This window comes from Lissotriton vulgaris, chromosome 11 (genome assembly GCF_964263255.1).
Source record: "Lissotriton vulgaris chromosome 11, aLisVul1.2, whole genome shotgun sequence".
Taxonomy (NCBI): Eukaryota; Metazoa; Chordata; class Amphibia; order Caudata; family Salamandridae; genus Lissotriton; species Lissotriton vulgaris.
The window spans coordinates 948570187-948597887 of record NC_141699.1 but is presented as its reverse complement, the minus strand read 5'-3'; the positions used below and the strand labels follow the sequence as shown (position 1 = coordinate 948597887).

General features: G+C 43.3%; 1 protein-coding gene across 3 annotated transcripts in view; it reads right to left on the bottom strand.

Annotated features, from left to right (window-relative positions):
* HLTF (helicase like transcription factor) overlaps positions 1-27701 on the bottom strand; it is a 416132-nt gene that overhangs the window by 111305 nt on the left and 277126 nt on the right. For all 3 annotated transcript variants that reach the window (XM_086944107.1, XM_086944108.1, XM_086944109.1), the window contains 3 exons: positions 25073-25251; positions 20494-20619; positions 4412-4524 (listed from right to left, as the gene is read on the bottom strand). In XM_086944107.1, the coding sequence (XP_086800233.1) occupies positions 4412-4524; positions 20494-20619; positions 25073-25251 (418 nt within the window). The remainder of the gene's footprint in view (positions 1-4411; positions 4525-20493; positions 20620-25072; positions 25252-27701) is intronic.

Below are 27701 nucleotides of genomic sequence, written 5' to 3'. Positions count from 1 at the left end.
TGATCCTCTAGGCACCAACGGCTGGGTTCATTTTCACAGGTGTTCAGGGAACCAAGCATATAGCTATGTCTGAACTGGGGTGGCGATGTGAGCTAAAGAACGATGATGGGATTCAACCCAGATCTGCGACTGGGGTTGAGTGTCTGAAAGGTTTCAGCACTCCGGCCATCATCTCCTTGTGTTTGTTCAGGGAACCAGCCAGGTGTTGAACCACCAGAGATATGCCCTGCTGTTCCAGCCATGTCCTGAGGCTTAGGGCCTCCTGACAAAGGGTCCAAGAACCCTAACCCACCTTGCACATGGCGGTGGTGTTGTCCATGAACACCTGAACAAGCCTACCCTTGAAAGATGGTAAGTAGGCCTTTAGTGCCAAGCGACTCGTTCGAAGATCCAGCAAGTTGACGTGGAGCTCGGCTTTTGCAGGAGATCAGAATCCTCTGATCTCCACTTCTCCTAGGTGACCCCCAATCCCAGAAGTAATGCATCTGTCACCACTGTGAGGTCTGGTTGGGGAAGGGAGACGGGTCTGCCTCTGACCCAAACGCAGTTTGTCATCTACCATTGAAGATCTTTCGCCGCGACCTCCCGGAGCTGGACTAGGTCGGTGAGATTTACCCGAAGCTGTGTCCATTGGAACTTGAGGTCTTACTGCAGAGCCCGCTATTTGCCATCTGGAATGATCTACCAGCAGGATGCAGGAGGCCATGAGGCCCAGCAGCCTCAGTCAGTCTCACAGAGATTCAGAATTGAGACTGGAACCCCTGATCTCCGCAGATGGGCTGTGACCACCGCCATCTCCTTGGTAAACACCTATGGGGCACTGGTGAGGCCGAAAGAGAGCACAGTAAACTGAAAGTGCTCTTGGCCAACCGTAAAGGGAAGGCAGGATGGGAATATGGAAGTAGGCGTTCTGCAAGATCAATGCTCCCATCCAGTCTCCTGGGTCCAGGGCAGACAGATTCTGAGCAAGAGTGAGCATCGTAAACTTCTCTTTTCAGATGAAGCAGTTGAGGGCTCTGAGGTCAAGAATATGATGAAGATCTCTGTCCTTCTTTGGAACCAGAAAATAGCGGGAATAGCACCCACAGCCTATTTCTGGCCTGGAAACCCAATCTATCGCTCACGTGGCCAGGAGAGTTTTGAATTCCTTGCAAAGTAAGACAAGGGGATCTTCCGTCAGCCGATTGTAAGTTGGAGGCATGAAAGTAGGGGTAGTCTCGAAGGGGAGAAAGTAGCCCCTTCAGACTATATGCAAATCCCACCTGTCTGCAGAGATATACCGCCCGGTGGTGGAGGAGATGGCATATCCTCCATTCACCTGCCACCTGACTGGACTAGGAAGGTTTGGAGGCGAGGCGGAGGGGTTTGTGTGCGGACCTGACATCTGGCCTCCCGACCCACAGGGTCGGGTGAGCCGTATCCATGGACGCGCAGAAGTTGCAAAACTTGTGCAGTCTTCTGGCTGGGGTACAGTGGGTGCGGTTGGAAGCCCCTTCCGTAACTACAAAAGGAGCGAAAGGTGAATGAAGCCCAGGATGACACTGACAGGCCCAAGGACTTGGCCATAGCCTGCAACTCCTTGAAGGGCTCTAGCGCCTCGCCCGTCCCCGAAAAGACGAGAGCCATCAACGGGTATGTCCATAACATTTGTATAGACATCCCCTGAAATGCCAGACTTTATGATTCTGAAGTGGAGAACGCCAGTAACCTTATTTATAGGTTAGAAAACCTACTCTTAATTGAGCTGCAGAATGGTGATGTCTTGGGACCTAGTAAGTGTTAATTGTACATCACACTAAAATATTAACTGATTATCTAAAGCTTTTAGGCTTTAAAAGGATGACATTTTACTGATGACTTATTCATGTGATAAATTGTTAAGGTTTTAATTAACTAAACTATAAACACTCATTATCATTATCAGACATTCTCAGCCAGGTGTGGCACCTAACTGCCACGGTCGAGGAAATCGCTCTGCCCAGTGAATATGTCGTATTTAGGCCACATCGTATGGCAAACTTTGCTGTATCTCTCCCGTTTGTAGCCACTTGGGAGAGAATAGCCCGGGCTTCCTCTAACACTTATGGCAGCAGCTGCGCAACCCTTTCCCACAGTGAATGGGATAGCAGCCCAAGAGGCATGTGGTGTTTATCGAACACAATGCGAGGCTGGTGGAAGAGAAGATCTTCTTACCACAGTCGAACGTGACACAGGTAGTGGAGGCTTGAGCCACCAAGCTCTTGGGGGTTGGATGGTTGATGAGGAAAGCTGGGTCACCCGGTGTAGGGCGATGGTTGCGGGTGATAGTTCTGTTCACAGGAGCCCATGTGCTGGGCTTGGACCAGGTGCCCAGTAGAACATCTGATAAGGCCTCGTTAAATGGTAGCAAGCGTTCGGAGGTGGAGACACCAGGGTACAGGACCTCCGTCAAGACATTGGTCTTGACGCCACCATAGGAAGTTACAGGTCCAAAACCTCTTCAGCCCTTCGCACCACCATTACAAATGAATACCCCTCCTCCATAGCCAAGTTAGGAGGAGACATCATGCCAGGCTTTGAGGAGGTGTTTAACCTGCTTGGCATCACCCAGATCTTTACACCAGTCCATTTCTTCATTGGAAAGTGGGATTTCTGAGATATCCTGCTGCCCCTACAAATCCTCATCCAATCCTAGCCCTTCAGAATAAAGCACAATATACGGCATGGAACCCATCAGCTTCGATGGCAAAGGTGGACATCCGGACGGCTCAGTGTCATTCGGAATAAGGTTGGGGGAGGTGCCTTCAGTGGGCGCAGGCGACGCCAAGGGTCTTGGCGTTGGACACGGTGTCAAGGAAGGTCGGAGTGGTTAGACCGGCACCAGTCCAGATCTTGGCACGGATCCAAGAGGAGTCCTGGGTGCAGGAGCTGACGGAGAGCACACATAGATGCTCCTTCCGGAGAGTCTGCGGGCCTGAAGGCGCGCCAGGAGGGTCAGGCTGCCCGAATATGGCGCACATGGTATCATAAAAAGTCTTCAACTGGGCAGGGGTCACTCCCAGCCCCGGAAAGGGAGGGAAACACTGAGCTGGCCCTGGCACCCGCTCCATGGAGGGGGCCTCGAACGCCAAGACTTCTCCATCTCATGAGGGGATGGACGTGGCAAAGTTGAAGCATGCTTTGACTTTTTAAGTTTCTTGTGGTGCTTCTTACCTGACCTCAACCTCAACAAAAATGAATTCAGCAAAAAGTGGAAGGCATAAAGGTTCGGAAATATCCTACGAAAAGAGCCAAGTCCAACAGGTGGTAGAAGTGTGGACCTCATGGATGGAACATTAAGTGCATCAGTCTGGATGTTTTGCTCATGCATATGCTTCAGTAATTTATAGCCAGTCACAGGCATAGTGTTTCCTTATTTCCATGCAGCTATCTCCATAAGGAAGAACATTCTCTTTGTAAAACTTACCGACTGGAAAAGACAAAAAAAAATCTGGAACTGCAGAAATGCATTCTGGCTCATACTGCAATACTAATCAGTATCCACTGCATGGCAAACAAGACCGATGTACAGGAGACACAGATTTGTTAACTGACCTTCAATGGTCCCACTGCAGTGCAAAATAATATTCAAGAGGTTAATCTGCAAAGAAGGTTGTTAGCAAAGAGAAACCCAAAATACTCCAGTGTACAAGTTTCAGTCAATGAAAAGAAGAAAAATTATTACAATTTATATATTAAACACACTGGAATGTTGAGCGCTCCACTGAAGACAATAAAGTAGCGCAGTCTTCGAATGACTGATATATGGCCTCTGCTCCAACATTACAATGTTTGTCTTTATGTTTCACCCTTTTTGATTTGGAAAAATCTGCCCTTAGTGGGTGGAATGTACTAATAGCCTTTTAGAACATTGGAATGCTGGGAGCTACACTGAAAACAATGGAGTGCTCTGGGCTTCTAATGGCCGGTAGAAGCCCAGAGCTTAAACATTCCAATGTCTGTTCACAGTTGTTGCTGTGAACAAAAGCCCTCACTGAGCCCGAAGGGATTTCAATTCCCTTGGAGTGCACAAGGCATTTGTTTTAGAACATTCTGCCCTCCAGGGTGCGGAATGTTCTAATAGCCTTGGAGCCCTTTGTAGCCCTTCAGCTCGGGCCTTTAATGCTGGAGCGGGCCTTTAATGGCCGGTAGAGCCCGCTACAGTGGTTCGAAGGCTATAATAGCTCTGCTGCCTCTTGCTATAATGGGTGTACAAAGCTCTCTCCATCGTTGTAGGTCCGAGCTGCAGTTTTCAGGGCATTTAACAAACAGTATAGCCCTCAGCAGTGGGATATAAGGCTATATTATGCCCCAACAAAAAACATTTCCACACTTTAAAATAATCTACATAAGTCTTTGTACAACTAATCACAGATAAACAAGGGCAACCTACCTGAGAGGCGTTTCTATCAGAGAGAGGAATGATGTGAACTGAGAAACAATGATAGACTTGGTTTCCGGGTTCTTCTTCCTTATGTCTATCAGCGCATGCATAAGAGCATCAACCTGTGGAACAAAAATAAGGAGACTGACACACATCCTTCTATTGTCAATTATTATCAAGAACTCACTAAAGGGTTCACATACATTTTTCTATAGTGCTTTGCTATGTTCTGTTGTGAACACCAAGCTCCTTCATCAATATGCCATACTTAATTGCATAAAAGCTGCTCAATATTATTGGGACACTCAACCAGTGATGGTGGAGTAAACGCAGAGTGGAATCACTATTGCTTGGGAAGGTCTGGAAAAGGCATGAATGAGAAAGTGAGCTCGAAAAAGAGCACATTAGAAAGTGAGCAATGTAGCAAGGCATAGCAGTGTTAGGAGGTGGCTTCAGTGTATGGGGGCATTAAGCTAAATGTCTTTGTGGGAAGACTTTTTAAAGTGTGAAAATGAATTATTCTCAACATATTTGATCACATCCACTTATAATTGAAGCAGGGAGAACAAAAGTAAAAATGTTGACACAGTACAATAACATTTTGGAATTGCTCTTTCTGTGTATTTAGTACAATGTTGCAGGCGCTTTTTGGAGTTATAACGGCATTCATTCTAATCTGGTACAAGAAAAAAGTTACTAAGCTGTCCCTACAGTCCTCAAGCACTGGAGTATTTCACACATTCACTTTTTGAATAATTCTATAGCATCAGAATGAGAAAGTTCAATATATAAATAATGTACCAGTTTTAAAAACTAATTTAATACATGAGCAAGTACAACTCATAGGACGGTCATTCGGCTCATGCAAATGAAATCAAAAGGTTTAAGCCCTGCTGCAGACACCATCTTCAGATTCTTAAACAGAAGTACAAGGTTACAATAACGTACAAAATCGAAATCATCTGAACCTTAAAGTATCAATCAAATTGTCATAAAAGCAGGGGAAAAGAAAATCATCTGCTAGAAGGCAACAAAGGAGGGTCTTCTTGCCAAGAGTATCTGCTAACCTGGATACATAACCTTAACCCTAGGAGGAGATTCACAGGAAGAGAAAGCTACCTTCTCAAACTTTGAAGCATTAACATTTAGGATCTTGAGGTCTAGGTAGCACAGTTGACAGGCCCGCTCTGGGAAAGCAAGGATCTCATTTTCTTTGCACAGGCATATCTTCTTGATCATTTTCGTCTGCAGCAGTTTGAATGGACAAGATAGTGTAGGTTGAATGACCATTGAAGAGGCAGGCCATCTCCCACTGATTTTTCAAGTAGGAACTCCCTAAGGTCAAAAGATCTGCAGTCTCCAGAAAGAGATGAAAGATGTGGTTTACAGAAAACAACCTGCTAAGGATATCTGTTGTTGTGTCCACTTTCCTTGCTAGATTAGTTACCGACAAAACAATTTCTCTGTTTATGGCATAATGCCAGAATTCAAGCTCATCCTCACAAAGTGGAGGTAACCCCACTCCTCCATTGCTCATTTAGGTAGGACACGGCAGACTTAGTATCAGCCAAGATCTGCACTTGCCCTCCCTTCGGATGGAGGCATGAAAACTTCTGGGATGTTCACAGGAACGTCTTTAGCCTGGTAGGGACCACAAAGCCCTAGTAACAGGTCACTAAGGTGGGCTCCCTTGCCCTCCAGCGCTGAATCCATTACCACCTACACCTCTGGCCAAAGTGGACGAAAATATTTGCCTTTCAAAAGAGTACTTCTCCAGGTCTAGATTGAAAAGAAGAACTAGGATAATGTCCTTCTGAGTGCTTTAAAACTGGTCCCACAAAGGCAGAGAATCCATTGATGGCATCTCATACACAGCAACACGTGAGGTTCATGAAAAACACAAGAAGCCATTAACCATAGAATGTCAAAATCAATCTTGATTAAGCAAAACTGTTTTTCAATTTTTAAACAATTGCTTGATGACTGAAAGGAAAATGCTGCTTACCAGTATGCATCTGTTCTTGGCATGTAGGGCTGCAGAACCACACACTTTGCATTAGATCACCATCTGGTGGTGGGCCCGGATGATTACACTTTATTTTTGTATAGGAAGAGTCTTTTGTCTGTTGGACGACTCCTCCCTTAGTCCGTAGTGCGCATGGGCATCAACTCCATCTCCAGATTGTTTTCGCCTTGTAGGGCAGATGATGGAGTTGTACTGGTATAGATAAAGATGACCATGTGTTGTGCATCTAAATAAGAGAATACTGGAGCAGTTATAGGTAGCCTGGGAAGCGGGTGGGCGTGTGTGGTTCTGCAGCCCTACATGCCAAGAACAGATGCATACTGGTAAGTAGCATTTTCCGTTCGAGGCATATGGGCTGCAGACCACACACTTTGCATAGATTGCATAGCAGTTTCTCCCTTAGCGGCAACCACCCGTATCTGCTGCAGTAGTTTGAAATAATGTCTTAAGTACAGCCTGGCCCACACTTGCTTGTTGTTTTGCCTGAACATCTACACAGTAGTGTTTTGTAAATGTGTGCGGAGTAGACCATGTAGCTGCTTTGCATATGTCATCTAATGGTATATTTCCTAGGAATGCCATAGATGCTCCTTACTTATGGGTAGAATGAGCCCTTGGGGGAATAGATAAAGTGTGTTTTGCTTTTTGGAAACAAATTTTAATGCACTTAACAATCCACCTAGCAATGCCTGCTTTTGAAATAGGATTGCCCTTATGTGGAGGAGAGAAGGACACAAACAACGGTTTAGTTTTACGAAATGGTTTGGTCCTATCGATGTAGTACAGAAGCGCTCTTTTAACATCTAACGTATGTAGTGCTCTTTCAGCAACCGTTTGTAGTTGAGGGAAAAATACTGGTAACTCAATAGACTGATTGAGATGGAACGGTGAAATGACTTTTGGCAGAAACTTTGGATTTGTTTTAAGAACACCTTTATTATGGTGTAGTTGTATAAATGGTTCTTGAATTGTTAATGCTTGTATCTCAGTTACTCTCCTAAGTGAGGTAAGAGCTACTAGAAAAGAGACTTTCCATGTAGGGATTTGTAATTCACACTTATGTAATGGTTTGAAAGGAGGGCCCATAAGTCTGGTGAGAACAATATTTAAATTCCACACTGGAAATGGTGGTATTCTGGGAGGAATTATTCTTTTAAGTCCTTCCATGAAAGCTTTTATTGCAGAGACTCTAAATAAAGACGAATGTCTGTTTTGGAGATATGCTGCTACAGCTGCAAGATGTAACCTAATTGAGGAGTACGCTAAGTTAGCTCTTTGCAGATGTAAGAGGTAACATATGATGTTCTGTATAGAAGCATCCAGAGGGTTGATGTTGTTATTAGAACAATACACAACGAACCACTTCCACTTTGCTGCATAACATGCTCTAGTTGTAGGTCGTCTTGCTTCCTTTATAACATCCATGCATTCATTAGGCAAGTTTAGATATCCAAATTCTAAGACCTCAGGAGCCAAATCGCTAGATTGAGCTGCATTGGGTCTGGATGAATGATCTATCCATGGTTCTGTGTTAGCAGATGTGGGGAGAGTTTTAGTTTGTGATGTGGTACTACTGAGAGCTCTAGTAGCGTGGTGTACCATGGCTGTATTGCCCACGTTGGTGCTATGAGAATCAACGTTAGAGAATGTTGCTGTAGCTTGGGTACCACTAATAGAATTAGTGGGAGAGTCGGAAAAGCATATGTAAATCTGTTCGACCAATTCATCCATACCGCATTGCCTTTAGACAATGGGTGTGGGTATCTGGCGGCGAAGCTTGGGCATTTAGAATTTTGGTGAGACGCAAACAGATCTATGTCTGGTTGTCCCCACTTTTGAAAGAATGGTTGAAGAACTTGATGATGAAGTTCCCATTTGTGTATCTGTTGTCTTTGACGACTCAACAAATCTGCCACTTGATTGTGAATCCCTGGTAACAGAAAAATGTTCTGATGAATAGCCCACCTCCATATGCTCTGCGCCAGCTGGGAGAGCTGTAGGGAGTGTGTTCCTCCTTGCTTTTGAATGTAGTACATCGCTGTCATGTTGTCCGTCCGGGTTAGTACAGCCTTGTTTGACAGGTAATGCTGAAAAGATTTTAAATCTAGAAAAATCGCTAGGAACTCCAGATGATTTATGTGGAGTTGCTTTTGTTGATTGTCCATGTACTGGGTGCGTTGTTAAATGTGCTCCCCATCCCGTGAGAGATGCGTCTGTGGTTAATATTATTTGTGGAACAGGTACAATAAACGGACGGCCCTTGGAAAGATTTTTGGTGTTCCACCATTTCAGAGAGCAATATGTCAGTTCGTCTACCACCACCAGATCTGTTATTTGTTGTTGAGCCTGATTCCACTGCTTTGCCAAGCACGCTTGTATGGGGCGCATTTGTAGTCTTGCATAACGCACTATGAAAATGCAAGATGCCATCATTCCTATTAGTTGCATGAACACTCGAACTGGTAGTGAGTGTTGTGGCTGAAATCTTTTGATGAGATTTTGCATATTTTGTATCCTTGTTGGGTTGGAACACGCTATTGCTTTGCATGTTTCTATTGTTGTCCCTAGATACTGCTGAGATAGGGATGGCTGAAGATGTGATTTTTTTGGATTTATTGTGAACCCCAACTTGTGCAACAAGCATACTGTCTGATGCGTGTGCTGTACATATTGGCTGTATGACTTGGATTTTATTAACCAGTCGTCTAGATATGGAAAGACATGAATGTTTTTCCTTCTTAAGTGTGCTGCCACGGCAGCTAGACACTTTGTGAACACTGGAGGTGCTGTAGTTTCTCCGAAGGGAAGCACTTTGAATTGATAATGCTGACCTTCTAGTACAAACCGTAGGTACTTTCTGTGGGATTGATGAAAGGGAATGTGGAAGTAGGCGTCCTTGAGATCCAGTGTGGCAAGGAAGTCACCTTTCCTTAGTAACGGTAGAACTTGTTGTAGTGTGACCATATGAAAGTTGTCCGATTGTATGTACAGGTTTAAAGTCCTTAGATCTAGGATAGGTCTGAGTGTTTCGTCCCTCTTAGGTATGAGAAAATATAGCGAATACACCCCTGTGTTTTGATGTTGTATTGGTACTAATTCTATTGCATTTTTTTGCAGCAGAGATTGTACTTCTTCTCTTAAGGGTATGAGATGTTTATCTGACATGGGACGCTGTCTGGGTGGTATTGTTGGAGGAGCGGACGTGAGCTCTAGACAATACCCTGACTGAATTATTTGTCTCACCCACCTGTCTGTGGTGATGGAATTCCAGACAGGTAGGAACTGTTGTAGTCTCCCCCTGACAGGAGTGGAATGATCGGTAGGGAGTGGAGGGAAGTCACTGTTTAGGAGTGGAGGCAGAGCGGCCCCTTCCTCTAGGATTGTTACCCCTATATCCTCCTCTATAATATCCTCTATTGGTTGAGGATTGGGTGGGTGCCTTGTAGGAAGAAGACGTTGTATCTGTTTAAAAACTCTTGGATGCGCCTCTGTACGAGGAGCGACGAAAAAACCCTTTGGGAGTTTGCATTTGTAAAGCTCCCATGGATTTTGCAGTATCCGTGTCTTTTTTCATTTTTCTAAGGCATTATCAACTGTGGGACCAAACAGGTGTTGCTGGTCAAAGGGTTGCTTGAGTATGCTTGCTTGTACCCCTGGTTTGAAACCAGAAATCCTTAACCAGGCATGTCTTCTTAAAAGCACTCCTGTGTTTACCGTTCTTGAGGCTGTGTCTGCAGTATCTAAAGCACATCGTATTGAGGTATTAGCAATGACTTATTCTTCTTCTATTATATTAGCAGCTCTGTTTCGATACTTATCTGGCAGATGTTGCATAAGTGATTCTAGCTCATCGTAGTGGGCACGATCATATCTTGCTAACAACACTTGTGTATTAGCAATTCTCCAAACATTGCCTGCTTGTGAGATGGTGCGCTTTCCAGAAGCATCTAAAAGCTTAGACTCTATCAGTGGGTGGAGCATCCCCTGTTGTCTGTGAGTTTGCTCTTTTTCTGGCATTTTAAACTACTAACGAGTCTAATGGCAACTGGCCCTTGATGTATGCTGGGTCAGATGGAGCTGCTTTATATTTCTTTTCTAACCTTGGGTTAATTACTCTTGCCCTAACAGGGTCTTTGAACACCTCTGGTGCATGTTTTACTACCCCTTTAAGTATTGGTAATATGGTTGTAATTTTGTGTGATGGAAGCAATGTATCCATGAGAAAATCCTCCTCTACTGGATCAGGGTGCAGATCTACACCATGAAATGATGCTGCCCTATGAATAAGTTGTGCAAACCCTATTGTGTCATCTGGAGGAGATGGCCTAGAGGGGTATGTCTCATCTTGTGGAAGATCTGGAGCATCTGGTGCTTTATAATCTTCCCAGGGATCATCTGATGGACCAGTAAAATCATCTGGTTGATAATCTTGTATCCCCTCTGAATAATTGTCACCATCACCATCATCATCTGCTGGTACAGAGCTGTGCATGGAAGATGTTGAGCGTGAACAGGAAACGTGAATCTGTTCTGTCTCAGGTTCTGGAGAAGGCATTCTCATTGGAGAAGTCTGAGCATGTTTTTTAAGAGGAACTGGAGTAACCTGGGAGGGTCCAGTTTCCTTTTCTCAGGCAGTGTAGTGATATGCCCAGTTTTCGGATTGATAAGAAGAGTCTTTTGTCTTGCATCTGGTTTAAAAAGCTCTTCTTTAGAAATATTCTTCTTCGGCACCGACTTATCTTGGTGTTTAGAAGGTTTAACACGGTCTATTATAGCCCTCAGCGTAGGTTTAGGTTCCGAAGGTTTAACGTTAGGATCCTTTTTGGTAGGATCAGATTTTTTCGGATCTGGAATCTTTGGTGTCGGATCGACAGGTTTAGGCACCGATGTGTGTTTTGGTGCCGAACTTGGTTTCGGATCACCTTTTCTTGGTACCGAAGTTTGTTTCGGGTGGATAATTTTCGGTATGGAGCTTGTTTTTTTCGGCTCTACCGATTTTGGCACCGAGGGTTGTCTGGGTGCCGAAATGTTCTTTTTTTTTTTTTTTTTAGACTGATAGGCTGACTAGAGCCCGAGCCGCCTAGAGGCTTTTTGATGTTCTTCATCGCCGGGCCCGAAGGCGGGGCTTCTGAAGTCTTTGGTCGGTGTGTACCCGGACTCTAAGGTGGGGGTGGAACCGAAGCCTGGTCTGGTGTGGGGGTATGATGAGGGTCGACGATCTTACTCACGCCCTGCTGCCCAGCTGGTAGAAGATCGTCATCTTTCGATTGTGGCTGAGCTCCTGAAGCTGGATCTTCTGCTTCGGAGGCGACATCATCTTCGTGTTGTTCTTCGGATTCCAGATCGATTGGAGCTTTGTCTATAATGAGATCAGGTATCGATGATGAGGACTTCTCCATGACTCTTCGAGCTCGACTATCTCTAATGGTCTTTTTGGACTGGAACGAGGCGCAGGCGTGGCAATCTCGGCTCTCGTGCTCTGGGGACAAGCAGATTGCACAGCTCATGTAGGTCAGTGTGGGGGAATTGTGTCCACACTTGCATTTCTTGAAAGGTGTTCTTTCCGTTAGCTAGAGGCCTCGTGGCGCAGTTGGGCCGGACGGCCCCGGACGAGTGCCGGAGTCGAGAATTTGCAGAGTTCTGCGACGCAGGACTGGAAATCTGGATCTAGGACGATATCGAAGATAAGCTGTTGACATGTGATTTCGAAAGGCAATCGGTAACGGGACCGACGATAAACGCATCCGAGCCCGATGGCGGAAAAAACAATCTGGAGATGGAGTGGATGCCCATGCGCACTACGGACTAAGGGAGGAGTCATCCAACAGACAAAACTTCCTATACAAAAACAAAGTGTAATCATCCGGGCCCACCACCAGATGGTGATCTAATGCAAAGTGTGTGGTCTGCAGCCCATATGCTTCAAACACTCTGTTCCTTGGCATTAAGACCCAAAGAACACACGTCTCATGATCACCACCTATGAACTAAATCTGCTGGGTTACAGCAATGTATTATTTACTCTAATATAACGAAAAATAAGACTTGTGCAAATGGATGATTGTAATGGTTCCACTGTCTTGAGGTGCTATTGCTGTTGCTGCTGTTGCTATCTACAAAACTGGTGGGCATATGTGGCTGATGGTGAAACCACAGGGAGGAAGAAACTAAGCCTGGCCTTCAAGCTGCCACCCTACATTGTTAGAAACATTGTTGGAAAATATCTTTCCTTTTGCCAAACAGGTATTGCAGAGCAGCACATCCAGGAGTGCAAAAAGACTGGTCCACAAACTCATAATATCGTAGGCCAATAAAACATGCAACAGCATCTATTGTGTCCACATCAGTCTGCATTGCTTGCTTTCCAGCGTTCGGGCTACCCTTGTGTAACTCTTTTTAACATTCCCTCATGTTTCCTGATAAACTGGAACCTGGTAATGAAAGGAGGTCACAATGAGCATGCATGCACTTTCCCACAAGTCCAATTTTCTGACTTCCTATCATGGCAGGAAGGAGTTGGCATGAACAGTGTTCTGCCTACACTTGGAAACCAAGGCTTATATCAAAGGGCTCCTCAAAATAAGAAGAGTCAAGAGGTAAGATAGATAGGAGGGAGCATCACAAAAAATCCAGTATACATCTCTCAATTCTGTTGGGACAGTCCTCTTTGAACGAGTTAGTGAAGTACTAGTTAAATGGAAGGATAGCTTTACCCTTGAGGATTTAAGTGACCAGTGAGTATTCCCACTGTTCCGTGGAAAGTGGTATGGCTAACATCGCCACTACCTTCCTTATCATGTTTTTGTTTAGGAAATTTGTTAAGCGCACGTATACCAAAAGGTTTCTTGGCGCTAAAGGAGGGGGAGAAACTTCCTGTAAGCTACTAGCAGTAGGCTAGAGTGAACAGCCATATTTTCAGTTTTTCCTGAAGTTGGTGTATTCAGGAGTGAGTCTGATGTCCATTGGCAGGGAATTCCATAGAGTGGGGCCAAGGACAGAGAAACAGGAGCTACCAGTTCTCGAGCACTTGAATCTTGGAATCGTCAGCATAGACATCGAGGCCGATCTGATATTCCGTTTGGGGAGATAGCGAGAGATCTTAGCAGAGAGAATTTAGGGTCCTTCTCACAGAGGGCGTTAAAGATCATGCAACCTGTCTTAAACATGGACCTCTAAGTCACCGGAAGCCAATGTAATTGCTTCAGGAGTGGTTTAATGTGGCAGTGTCTTGGTTGCTGAAGGACCAGCCTGGCTGCTTGGTTTTGTATTAACTGCAGTCTATGGGTCTGATATGCAGGAAGCCCTAGATAGATGGCATTAGCATAATGTAGCCTGGACAGGATTAAGGCACGCATGACCTCCGTACTTGCTTCCCTGGTAAAGAATTTCCTAATTTTCTTAAAAGTCCTCAGGTAGTAAATGCAAGAGGAGGTAACCAGGTTGATCTGTTCATACATAGATAGCTTGGCATCAATTTTAATTCCTAAACTTTTAACTGAATTTTTAGGGGTAGGTGGAAGGCCCAGTTCAGCTGGCCAGTGTGCTGGAGTCCACTGATCGAGTCTATTATAAGAAATGACTATCTCGGTTTTATCCAAGTTTCATAGAGGGATAAAAGTATTTTCAGTCTTTCAGAGTTACACATTTATATAGCCATTCCACACTTGCTCACTGAAGCTTTCCCAAAAGTCTGTGTTTCTCTGATGTAAGATGGTAGACAGTTCACAAAAGGACAGAGAAATATGTCCACATATATGAACATTTTCTATGGAGTCAAGCCAATCCTCTGGATAATTGGTCTTCTGGGAGGAGAGGCCGCTCTTATGTGTATTTTCATTTAATTAATTATTGGGCCACTTTCATACCAGGAAAAACCCCATGTGCTCAGCACCAAACAATCATAAACAGACAGAACAGTTTACAAATATACTCTATAAAATAAATATATAAAACAGGTACAAAACACTATACACCAAAATCTCTGTGCTAACTTATTATTCTTGGTTTAAATGGGACTTTCTCAGTACTTCCCTGAAGCCCTTAGAACTAGGAACAGGCTGAGCTGCTGATTCCAAAGCATTGCACCAGATACCAAGATATGCTTGAGAGCACGAGTCAAACTTCTGCAGTGAGGGGCAATCAATTTGGGGTCAGGTGAGGAATGCAAGATTGTGGTTGAGCACATTTGAAGCATTTTTGCAAGATACTCATAGATGAACCCGAGAGGATTCTTTTTTTTTTTTTTTTTTTTTTTGAGTTTCAAAAACTTTTATTGATTCATGAAGCATGGTACATCAATGTAAGAAAATCAGATAATGACATTGAACATTAGAGAGCAAAGTTGACGCATCTTCCCATGCTGTACAGTACTAGTCATATATCCAATACTGAAGAGGTAACAAACATTTAACTTATCCCCTCCCTCCCCCCTCTACAGAACGCAGAATTAGAACGTAAGAAGCAAATGCCCAGAGTAGTCCAGCATCAGTCCATGTACATTGCACATTCACAACTGTTAAAATAAGAGTGTCCTCCATCTCCTGTAAACAGCCATCTCAGATGTTAATGAGGAGATATGATATTCGAGCGATGACCCCAACATAGAAACTCCAACCGGCCCCATTCCTATAGGCAGACAGAGCAAACAGCAGTTACAGGTATAGCACAAGAGGCAGATGAGCAGAAGTGGAGTGTATGCTGATGAAGATTCACTCGGATGGTGCAGTGGACGATGTTGTAATGGGTAGAGCCTCCCCAGCCCGAGTCTCCTCCTCTTCCGCTCTCAACTTGAGGAGGTATGCTGTGAGTGGTGCCCATATGTCTTTTGGCTGTGAGGTGGGGGGTAGGAGGTCTGCATAGTCGTGCAATCTCTCTTGCCATGTGGACAGAGAATGAATCCAACATTTGAACTTGGGGGCTTGGCCTCTACCCCAACGGCACACTATTAAGCGCTTAGCAAGCAACAGGCCGAGGGCTAGAATTTTTTTGTGCACAGTGGCCACAGATTGCGTCAGCCCCAACAGTGCCTGGAGTGGGCATGGGGTGAGTGCGACACCGAGCATGTCTGTAAGTCCCGCAAAGACTTGATCCCAGTACCTAGCAATCTGGGGGCAAAACCATGCTAAATGTATAAAATCGGCACCAGCCGCGCCACATCGAAGACAGCAATCAGTGTCTCGCAAATGAAATTTGTGCAGTTTGGCAGGTGTGTGAACCAGAGAGGATTCTTCCATATAAAGAAAAATACTCACTTACTGATCTGTTTAGTAATAAATGGCCATTCCAGTCTTTCACAGACTCAAAAGAAGGTACTTTAAAAAAAAAGGCCAATACGATCACAATCCCTATAAATTTATTTTGGATTGCTGGAGCTTGGCTATGAACAACTTTAGAGTATTCAAATAGATGATGTAATGGGCAACTTTAAAAGATGATAGTAGACTGGGAGTAAAATGCAATTAGGTTTCAAGTATCAGCCACGTTCTCAACTGCTGAGAGGGCTAGGACAGAGCTGCATTCGAACTAACAGGTAAATCAAATGAAGGTGCAAGACAAAACACGAGGCAATATTCCATTACTTATTTTTTTCCAGCAAAGAAGCAGAGTTGCTTGCATTTCAGTTTGTAACTGCTGTCAAGCAGGCTGTAATAACAGCCCTTAAAAGAGGTCCACTGGTCAAATCCAACAGAATCCAGGTGTTATCAACATATCTCTGGCACAGCAGACCATAAGCTGCAAAGATGCCGCCAAAGGGACCTTATAGGTTTTAAACAGGAATGGGGGATATGGCAGAGCCTTGGGGTAATCCCACACTTCAAAGGATGCTGGTCTGAGTTATACGGATTTAAATTCAATTGTTGCTGGCAGTTTGTAAGGAAGGGTCTTAGACTTGTTCCACCTGAGCAGGAAGGAGGCCACGATCTATGATGTTGAATGCATACAAGATGCGAGGTCAAGAATAACACAGCAACTGCCTTTCCTTCATTCCAGCAAATGCTCCCGGATATCCAGGATACCCAAAACAGCATTCTCAGTCCTTCTACGTGGTCTGTCAACTGACTGGTAATTTGAGAACACTGGTTGGTCACCAGCTATTTCTGTAGGTGGCTGATTCAGCTAGTTTAGAAATGAATGGCAAAGTAGAGATTGGTTTAAAATTAGAAGGCCACTCCTCTGAAGAAGACATTTAGTATGAGAGATGTCTTTCTAAAACACATTAATATTTTGTTTTGCAAGGGCTGCAGAAAGACTATCTAAGGAAGGGGCTCACGTTGGCTACTATATTCATACAGATGGGGAAACAAAGTAAAAAGAAATATGAAGTGGCACGTTGCAATTTATCATGTGCCTCATATTTCATAGTACTCAATTTATCATTATGTTTCCCTTAAATCACAGTTTTAATGAAAAGTTAATTATCAACTAATAGCTTGAGGAGGTAGAGGGGTTTAATGTACCAACAGTACAACCTCATTAATACTTAGTAAAACAACAGAAAGTAGTGTGATAAAGGGGGAGGATAACACAAATATTTACTGTACCCTAGGTTTTTACATTAAGCACTTGGCCAAGCATTATTCTTATAAGTATGGTGAACCCTCACCCACACTTGGCGGAAGGCTTCACTATTCGGTCTGCTCCTCGCTGTGGAACAGGGTCCACGTTTAGCTCACGCTCATCTGTTTTCGGTTTTGTCTCATGGTGGTAGCATATCTATCCATTAGGATTGGTGCCTTTTTAAGTATTGTTTTTTGACTAGGTATTAAAACTGCATACTGGCAGGCATCATTATGTTTTAGCCTGTCCTCCCAAGCACAAATTAAAAAACAGAAGTGGCTTTTAGGTCCCTTCATGTCTTCTTGAGATGTGGTGCAGGAATCTGCCCAAGCTCTAAGGATTATTAAGTCTGTAAAAATGTTCAGGACTAGACCCCTGTGTATTGCGCTCTATGGGCGAGTGCTGTAACTTAATTATGTATAGTTTGTATGTTAAGAATAAAAACGCCTTTCCATACTGTGAGAAAGTGCATCTTTTTGCATGTTAACCCCCACTTTTTGCCTGGTTTGATGTGGTTTTAACCTTAGTGCACAGGGACCCTACCAACACGGTCCCTTGTGCCAGTGCTCCTTCCCTGAATACAAATCCTGCAATTGGTACATTTGTCTCATGTAAGTCCCTAGTAAACGGTACCCTGAGTACCTAGGGCCTGGGAGCTGAAGAGGGTCTCACTGGGACCATGTCACTACCCTTGCAGCTTACATGCCCCTGTGAGGGAGGAAAACAACAAAGCCGACATGGCACCTGGGTGCCATGCAGGCATGCCTGAAGGTAAAGAGAAGTCACCACTCTAGCAGGCCTCACAGCCCTAAGGCAGGGTGCACTATACCACACGCGAGGGCATATCTACAGGAGCAGATATACCCTTACAATATTGGGGTCCATTCCTTCATATTGTAAGCGCCAGGGAAGCCATAGAGAGTACATAGGCTAGAAACTCGACAACTTGAGTTCCACAGCACCATGGTGGCTTCACTGAACACAGGAGTGTTTGGTGCTAAACTACTCCTTTCAATAAATCCACACTGATGACAGTGTGGGGTTTATTGTACCATGTACCTCAGAGGTGCCCCCTGAAAACCTACCAACCCTGGTGTGGTTTATGACCATCTGATGGCTATAGGCAGCCAGCCACCACTAGGCATGTTTCTGGACCCCTGGATAGATAGCTCCTGTTCTCTCGGAACCGAAACAATGCACATCATGGGAAGAGGTGTTACACCTCTTCCCTCAGGATGGGCCAGTGCTCGAAGAGGGAAGCTTCAAAGGCCTGCCACCTTTATAAGCGATGCACAGCCTCTGCTGCTAGCAACAGATGGCAGCCCCGGGTTTACACCCCCAATTTGGGCAGGAAAACCTGTGGGGAAAACTCAGAAGAGTAGGAGGTGTCCCCATCTTTGCCAACTCCACCCCCTAAGGTGGGGGAAGGCAAGGTGAAACACATCTTTCAGTCCCTGGCATCTTGAAGATGAGGAGACAGCCTCCAATCAGTGCTCTAATCAGTGCTAGGCCAATGCCTCCTCCCACAAATGGGTGGTATAATGGAGGGTGTAGTCATCCCAGGTAAGGAGCCCATTGGCCCTACCTACTACTCCCCTAAAAGCCTCCAAAATTTAGTATTTAGGTGTCTCTCCCAGACCTAGAAACTAGATCTGCGAGGACCTAAGAAGCAAGAAGATTATCCTGTAGAGAAGACTGAAGACGGCGGCTGCCTTGGCTCCAGCCCTACCAGCCTGTCTCCAGCGTCTGCGAACCTGGGACCAGTCTTGCAGCCTGCAACCTCTGAAAACCTTGGGAGGACTGCTGCCTTCGATAAAGACTCCAATCTCCTGTAGACAGCAGACCTGTCCAAGAAGAAACAAACTACAAGGAAACCCATGGCCAAAGTCAGAGTGGCTCACCGCTGCAGTGAAGACTCCCCAGGTGTTACAGTTTGCAGAGTTTGTGCCCATTCCGCGTTCGGTACTGGGACCTTGGTGGCTCGATTATGTGGAAAACGTCATTAGGAGAAAGGACGTCAATGGTTAGGCTGTGCAACCTTTCTCTATTCCAAGATGGCCGTCACAGTAACTCTAGATAACAGCAACTTTTTACTAGAAGCCAGACATGGTATTTAACGCACATGAACACGGGCTGTGGGCTGCTTCTCCTGAATTCCTGAGACAGCGTCCATTTCCGCTGCCCTTATGCGTAGGATCGGCCAGCCCGTGTCAATCTCGATTGTTGGTGGTTTTCGTGAGTTCGCTCTTGCTACGCGAGGTCGAACTTCTTTGTTGAAGTGAGAGTGGTATTCATCGGATCGCATTTGTTGAAAGTTCCACCGTCTTCATTTCCTCGTTCCGTAAATTGGACTCTGTATGTTTTGGAAGTGCTGTTTCTTCGTCCTTTCGGTTTCATGCATGTTCAATTCTCCCCGAGAGACCTTGCCTTGCTCGGACTTTTAAGCGTTCTTCTGGCGATTTTTGTTAGTGGGCTGTGGAACTAGACGAGGACCTTTTCTTTTGTGTGCTGACTAATTTTGGATAAAACACCATCCAAGACTTTGTCATTGTGATTGCAACATTGTGAAAATATGTCAAATTATTTAGATATCGAAGGTTCAGGACTGTGAGATAAATGTGTTGCTATGTTGTTAGCCACTCAATTCATTTAGTGCTGGAAAAGAAGTTGGTGTGATTGAAACCTATCTTGATACATTTCTACTGATTTGTATAATATTAGATATCAATTTATATTGTTTATCTTGGTATTAGATTTATGGGCCTGGAATGTATATTAATTTAAGCTGATGAGTTCTCCATCCATGCTATCTGAACAAACCTTCCTCCCTACAGGACTTCCCTCCCAGACGTACCTTCCCCATCTCTCTTCCCCGCATTTGGCCTCTGTCACTCTGATACCAATAGATTCAGAGCCAGAGCTGCCAAAAGGTAGGCCGCTGGGAGGGTACTGTTCCTGAGGATCTGATTACCTTGACACAAGCGATCCTGACCTTGAGGCCAGTACTGGATGAACTCTCCTGATCTCCACAACGGGACCTGCATTGTGAATCCAGGTGCTCCCCCAACTGCGAACTGCTCCAGTAAGAGGACTCCGATGTCGAAAGACATCCAAGCACCCAAAGCCCCTGGGTCTTGGTGAACTGAACCAACTGTGCCCCTATAACCCCCTACATCTTTACTTACCTCTGCTCTCTTTGGTCTTCCTCCTAGTAGAGGCTGGGAGTAAAATTACAAAGGGGGCAGACCTTTGAAGCTTCCGCTTCAAGCACAGGCCCAGCCAGGGGGAGGGTCCCCTTTGCCAGTGCTTCTTCCCCAAAACATCACATTTACGACTGCATTTACTGCCTGCAATAGGCTTCTCAAGGTTAATCACAAAAATAAATAATTCTTTAGGTATGAATAACAACCACACCTTTATTTCTATAACCTATGTTTGTCAGAGTGCCATTTTTTAGTTTTTGTGAATTTATAATTAAAAAATAAACATTAATTTGATCTTGAATTACTTTTGTACTGGAGATCCACTTCCTTTCAGTCTTTTCGCCAGTATCCTGGTCCAATTCCTCTGGAGGGCATTCAACCAAATTTTCCAAAGAAAGATTGTTCCTGCAAAGAGGACATTTGGCCTGGGGCTGAAACAAAAAGAAAGGCAGAATTTAATATTGTGAAATAAACTTATGATTTTTTTGTATGACAAAAAACGTTTTCAGGATCAAGACAATTTCACATATTCAATGTGTTTAATAATAAACTGCAAACCAATCCGCACCACCATCTATGCATTTATTACAATTATGCAGCACAACTTAAAATCAACTCTTGTGCGCTGTGCAACCGTAAATCTGTTGGGTAACCAGGTTGTTTTGAACATTCTGAATATTCTGGTTTTAAATCTCAACTATGTTCAGTCTATTGCACAAGAACAAGTTACACACAGTAGTAAATCCACTAGTTACTCAGTAACCACTCCCTAGGTAGTAAACAGAGGCTTTCTGTCCCCTGAAGATCATAACCACAGGCTGTGCGCTAGTGCTGAAAAATAGGACTCAAATACACATTTAGCCTAAGTCTCTGCACACACTTCTGACACCAACCCTCAGCCATAATCTCTTAGTTCATTAAACTTTGGAAAATAAAATAATCTCTAAATTACTTGATGCAGATTACACGATTTGCAAAACGTTTATTGGAAGGAAGCCCCGTCCCATTACAGTGCATTTGAAGATTCTCAAACATTAATGGCAATGGGAGATAGATGCTACAGTGTTCAGACTTCTTCCAAAGATGTTTTCATCATGAACCTAAGCACTGACTTTAAAGATAAACTCTACACCATAGTAATTACAGATAACTTTCTGTGGGACCTACTTCTTAATAACCAGGAACGATGCCTTAGTGTTATGTACTAGAGCATTTACAATGGATAATTACTCCTGCATTCAACGAATCCCCTGTTCAAGCAGGACATATAGTCTTGATGAAACCCTATGTAAGATGCTTTCAGGGGCCCAGGTTAGTGCCATCTGATTTGAAACAACTTACACACATTTTCAGACTTGCGAGACGTCCAAGCAGCATGGAAGGAGACTACACATAAACTTGGATTTACACATGCTGATTTACTTTTCTGTCTATATTGACTTACTGATATACAAACAGATGGTGAGCTAGTCATCTGTGCAACTCCAAGTCGATTGCCCTTAAAACAAACATTGGCAAAGCTATTAGGCCTAGAGTTTGGTAACAGATTTGTCAATCCTTGTTTTGTTTAATTATGGCTTTTGTAAAATGCATTTTGGAGGGAGCTGCTGGGCTATCATATATATACATATATATATATAAGAAAAGCTTTTGCTAAAAGCAGAATTATATTTTGGTCTCATAAAACACACATTGTCATAATAGTCCCTAGCTCTTAAAGGAACTACTTTGTGTGTGGGTGGCAGAATATGGTCCCTCACGTTGAAATTAGCCCATGGACAATGGTTCAAGTGACCCATTGCCACATGCAGTATGCTGTAATGGATTGAACAAAAATGTGGCTGATACAATACAGACCAACAGATAAAGAGGGCTGAGTGGAAGCCTCTATAACACTGATTCTAAACCTTTTGACTTCTGTGGACTCTCTCTTAATCATTAATGGATTCTGGTGACCCCTACCTAGTTATTGAAATCTGGGTCCCCCGGGTAATCATTACTGGAATCTGGGGATCCTAGCCTAAGCAATTCAAATGATTTTAACTGCAAAATAATACACACAAATATGGAAACAATTATTCATCAAACAAATATACAAATGATTAAATATTTTATGTAACAAATATTTAAAAATATATATTTTAAGGAGAAAGTCTGAGCTTTTCTCAAATCAAAGGAGGCCACCTATCGTCCATACTGTATTCTGTAAGATGCACATGCAGTGCTCCCACAAACCAACCTAATTTATAGCCTCTAATTTCACATTTCTTCACATTCACATAAAGTTGTATATGTCATATTTTTAGTTTGCTTCTTTATTTGTGTACACTTTATAATTCTGTTAATATTATGTAATTCTCTAAGAAGCTAGGTCCCCCATAGTAGGTGTCACAGATCCTAGGAGTCTCCATACCACAGGATAAGAAACACTGCCCTATAAGGAAGTATATTACATATATAATTCTACTAAAATCAAAAGGCCTTACTTAAGCTGACCCTAAAAAGAGGTGAAGGAAATAAAGCCTCACAAAGGTCTTAAATCCTAACCCTTTATGTCATCGGAATGTTTGGAGAATGTTTATCCTCTACCTCATCTCTATTCTGTAGCACCAAGAGACCTTTTTATTTTTGATGGTGAATGTCTGCAATCTATAAAACACCACAGAGATTGATCTGAAGTAATATGGGATGCAGGAATAAATACAAATGTCACCGTGGTCCGTACCTGTACTTAATCTGATGCGCTGCAGCATGCCCATGAAATACACAGACCGTTTACTTTAGCAAACTGGGGGAGAAAACAATTAATTACTCTTTAGACGCCTGGTCTCCAGGCACTGCTCAGCCAAAATAGCCACCCACTCTGAAGCTGAAATCTATCACATAGTACTTCTATAAGGCATCTGGACTCATCCACGAGTTTTTCTAATGATTACATTACAAGGAAAATAGCAAAAAGCACTAGCACCAACTTGGTACCTTCATGAGCATGGTTATCTACTGGGCTAAGATGTCCTTGTTACTAAAGCACCACAGAATAAAAATGACAATCCTAATTGAAATACAGGTCTTACTGTGGTTGTTTGGCAGGGTTTGGGCTACAAAGCCACTCCCAAATAAGAGTGGATAAACAGCTTCAACATTGATTTACAAAGTTGACAAACAGATGTGCAGAGAGGGAGGGTACAAAATAAGACCAGGGAAATTATTATTACAAATTCAGAATTAAGGGCGATATCAAGAATCATAGTTGGTTCTGTGAGCAATTATCACTAAGGACATTTGGTATTATGAAGAGTCTCAACTAGAGCCCAATTAGGGTTTGAAAAATCTTTTTGATGATGTCTTTCAGCTGCACTTCAAAACAAAAACATGTTTAACTTGGACTTTACATACTCCTAAAAATCAAGGCACACCTATCTTAATTAGAACAGTTATATGATTCAGAGAATAGTATCGTACTCATGAAGTGGCACACATAAGAACACATGGCCTCCAAGATGTGAAAACAAAAAGTTTCCATAAAAACAAACTCCTTTTTCCCCTCCCATCCAAACATAAGAAATATTTTCCAAGTTTTGGCAAAGATCCTCCTGGTGACGTACGAACCGGAACCGATATATCCACTAAAACACTGCTACCGGAAACTATACCTACTCTGGCGCAAACAAAGATCTTCATGTTCCACTTAGTATACTGGATTCCGGTCAGAGTGGCCAAGGTTAAATTATTTGACTCAAACCCCTGGGGGAACTGTAATAAAGCCCCAGGGGACTTCAAATATGAATTCTTCAGTTGTAACTTGGATAAAATATATAGGGAAAAAAGTGGCAGAAAATGTATAGCATACTTACACTACCTTTGTACTCTATTTCCTCGCAGAGATACTAGGCCCACTCGTGTCCACAAATCCCCTGGCACTCAACCAATCAGAGTACGCACTTTAAGAACTTCTCTTAACAATGGCTGTCAAACATATCCCCATGGAATGGAAATCTGCCCAACATGTTTCCTTTCAGACCTGGTTGGCACAGTTATCTGTCTGTAGCACACAACTCCCAACTCCCACTGGCCTGCACTAGATTGTCCCCTAACATATGGTTTCCAATTGACAAATTCAATGAAGGCTAGCCCTAGCTTTAGTAAGCCCATTACACCAGTATCCACTTTATATCCACAATAGATCATTAGACTAGTCCTTGCAAAGTGCGGTCTGCTTGACAAACACCCCAGCCCATCCTTCCCTTAATGACCGCCCGCTCTACTTCTCTACTCTTTTATACTTCTCAATGCTTTCCTAGTATCTTCTTTTTTAGTTTTCGGGAATACTATATTAGTTATATATGACCTTCTTTGATCTTAAAACTTTCGTCATCTGTTATTGCTCCTACCCATAAAACATCAAATGCTTCCCATCTGTGCTTTATTTTCTTGAGCATGACTTGCTGATATGCATCATTTTACTTATGAAAATGTTTGTCCGTTTCCATTATGCAAGGTTTTCCTATGACGAGGAAAACCTTTCCATCTATTAGTGTGCTCTGGCGGAAAGTAATCACTAAACATTTCACAGAAGTGAAATCTAGTTTAAAGGTCCTTCTTACAAAAAATTCTTACCCAACAAAACTATGATCTGAAGGACTACTGATTAGATGACCTGTGATACAATTGAAGGAATCACGTTCATAACCAGTGGCAGTATTGCTGTAATTAAAATGTGATTTAAATCCGCAAACAATTCAGTTCATAATATTAAAAACGTTTAGAACAGTAAACATTAACTACATCAGCATTATTTAAAATAGGCATTAAGCAGAACTTGCGTGCAATGATCCCTCAACATAATCCTATTAGCACTGATAGTGTAGAAATTAAAAAACTAACCTGCTCTCGGTGAATGACTTGACAAATGCATGGCTTGCAGAAAATATGGGCACAGTGTGTAATTACAGGAAAGTTTACAGAATCCAAGCAAATTGCACACTCTTCATCTGAACCAGAGCTCAGAACAAACTTCATCTTAGTCATCAACCTCTCACGTAGCTCTTCTGGAGTGGAGTCACCTGTTTGGTTTTAGAGAAAAAAAAAAAAACACAGAGATAAATAATTTACATTTGTTTATTCTTTTGATTAGCAATTTCACCATATTTCTCAAGAAAGCGGAGGTGCAATAATGCAGCCAGTCGCAGATCTGTTGGAGAATCACTCTTGGAAGTGGTAACTACAAAGAAACATTGTTTTTAGGTCTTGCCTAGGCAGCGCTTTCATTATCTCTTCGAGACATGCTGTACTCATGTATGCAATTGAAGCTCCGCCCACTCTCCGCCTATCTTTAACATTGGTTGCTGTCAGTGTCCTTTGTAAATGGTAGCTTTTTATTTGTTAATAGACCTATTAGTCCCTCCTTAGTATCTCCCCGTCTTCTGTTACCGCCCTGATGGACTGGCCCCTTTAAATGTGTTGTTACTTGGTATGCTTTATTTACAGTCTGTCTGCACTATTTTTTACATGCCCTTTTGCCTGTCTGCAGCTGCAGGCAGGATACCTCTCCAGAAACAGTTTTTTTTTTTGGCAGCAAAGCGGGCTTTTCGCCTTAGTCTCCACCGAAAGGCACGGCTCGCCAAACTCTATTTTTGAAATATTTAATGTTTTTAATAAGTATCGCGGCATAAGTGGCATGCTGCGCTGCTTACTAAAAGCATAAAATATTGACAAAAAAAAGAATCTGGCGAGCCGCGCCTTCATTTCATTCGGCGCCGCTCGACAAACTCTGCAACATGAAGGTTTCTCCCAATATCAGCAGCGCACAGAACACAGCACTGCACAGAAGACAACACTCGCAAAATGGCAGAGAAAAGGTATTTTTTAATTTCATTTTTTTGTGCTTATTTTCTCTCCTCGCCCGACTCCCGCCGCCTGCTCCTACTCTCTGTTTCCCTCGTACCCCTTTCTCCCTTCCACAGCTCCTCTTCTCCCACTCGGCACACAGCTTCATTTTGATACATTTTAACATGCCTTTGGCTGTAAGCGCACTGTTACACACTCTGTTTGTGCTTCGCCTCCTATAAAAACATTATTTTACTATTTAATGGAACTTAAGCTCTTATTGCACCTTAACATACTTGCATGCTTCCACAAATGTTATGCATTTAGGTGAACAGCTAAGGACTTCCCCAAATATTTGTTGTGATTTTCGATTACTCCGGGGATGTAATTGCAATGCAATAGGTCTCACATTTACGAGAGTTTGAGCTATTGGCATTTAGGTGTTGTTTTTAAAACAGATAAATAAACGCATTGTCATTTACAATGTCAATAGCACCAACTCTCATAAATGCAAGTAAATGTGTACTGTACAAAGGGTTTTTTAGAAAATTCGGACTCCGGGGGCGCACTGCCTAGGTTAGAACGTTACAGTGTGTGAAAGATACACGGAATATCGTTGTGTAGTGCGTGAAGAGCAGACGGCAAACACCCTTAACCGTCCAAACAGGTCAACAGACAAAGCAAATTAACAAAGCTGAGCTCTCGCAACTACATGTGTGGTAACAAAACAGGGTACGATGACCAAATTTGAAAAAGAAGCGCAGAAGCAGGTTCTTTGGTGTATATCTTCTTGTCACAGCAAGATGTTGTTTTTATTTTCTCCAGACTTGAGAAATGTAACATTCGCCGACACGTGTTTCGTCGTGTACGGTTGAGTCAACACGACTCTTCAGGGCTTCAACTCCAATTCCAATTGTAAGGTTGGAGTAAGTCTGGGTCTTGTAATCTCTGTTCTGGCACCAAGTATTCAGTATGACTAAATTATAGTCGATACAATTGAGAGATTGAACCAGTAGGGATATAAGGGTGGTGATTCTCTCGTTTATTTGTGGTCACTTCCCACTGGTGATGATGGATCTCGAGTTAGGCGCTGGGTAACGCTTGGGTGTCAAGCGGAAAGCCGGGAGGGGATTCTACTGTTGTGCCACACGAAGGAAACGGGTGCGTCTCCTCTACGGCGGTATGCCGATGAAGGCAATCCCTCCTCTGTTAGTTCCCGGCGGTCGTCTCTCGATTACTTCGGGGATGTAATTGCAATGCAATAGGTCTCACATTTACGAGAGTTTGAGCTATTGGCATTTAGGTGTTGTTTTTAAAACAGATAAATAAACGCATTGTCATTTACAATGTCAATAGCACAAACTCTCATAAATGCAAGACCTATTGCATGGCAAATGCTTTTTTAAGTCTGGTACTGCTTCTAGCCTTTTGGCTTTGTCTAAATCCAATACTAGTTATATTTTGTCGTAGTTTTTGCAAAACGCTGTTGGGTAAACTGCCAGGTACTACAGCAATTAAAAAAAATGGTTAAAATGAAAAAAAGGTTTTTGATTTCAAAAAGTACACATTGCCTTAGTAGTCCTTGGCATTTAAGGGAATTACTTTGTGTTTGGATGTAGGTCGTGTGAAAGGTCAGAATGACATCACACATAGTAAAGTTAGAGGGTAGCTGAAGTGGGCACACCCA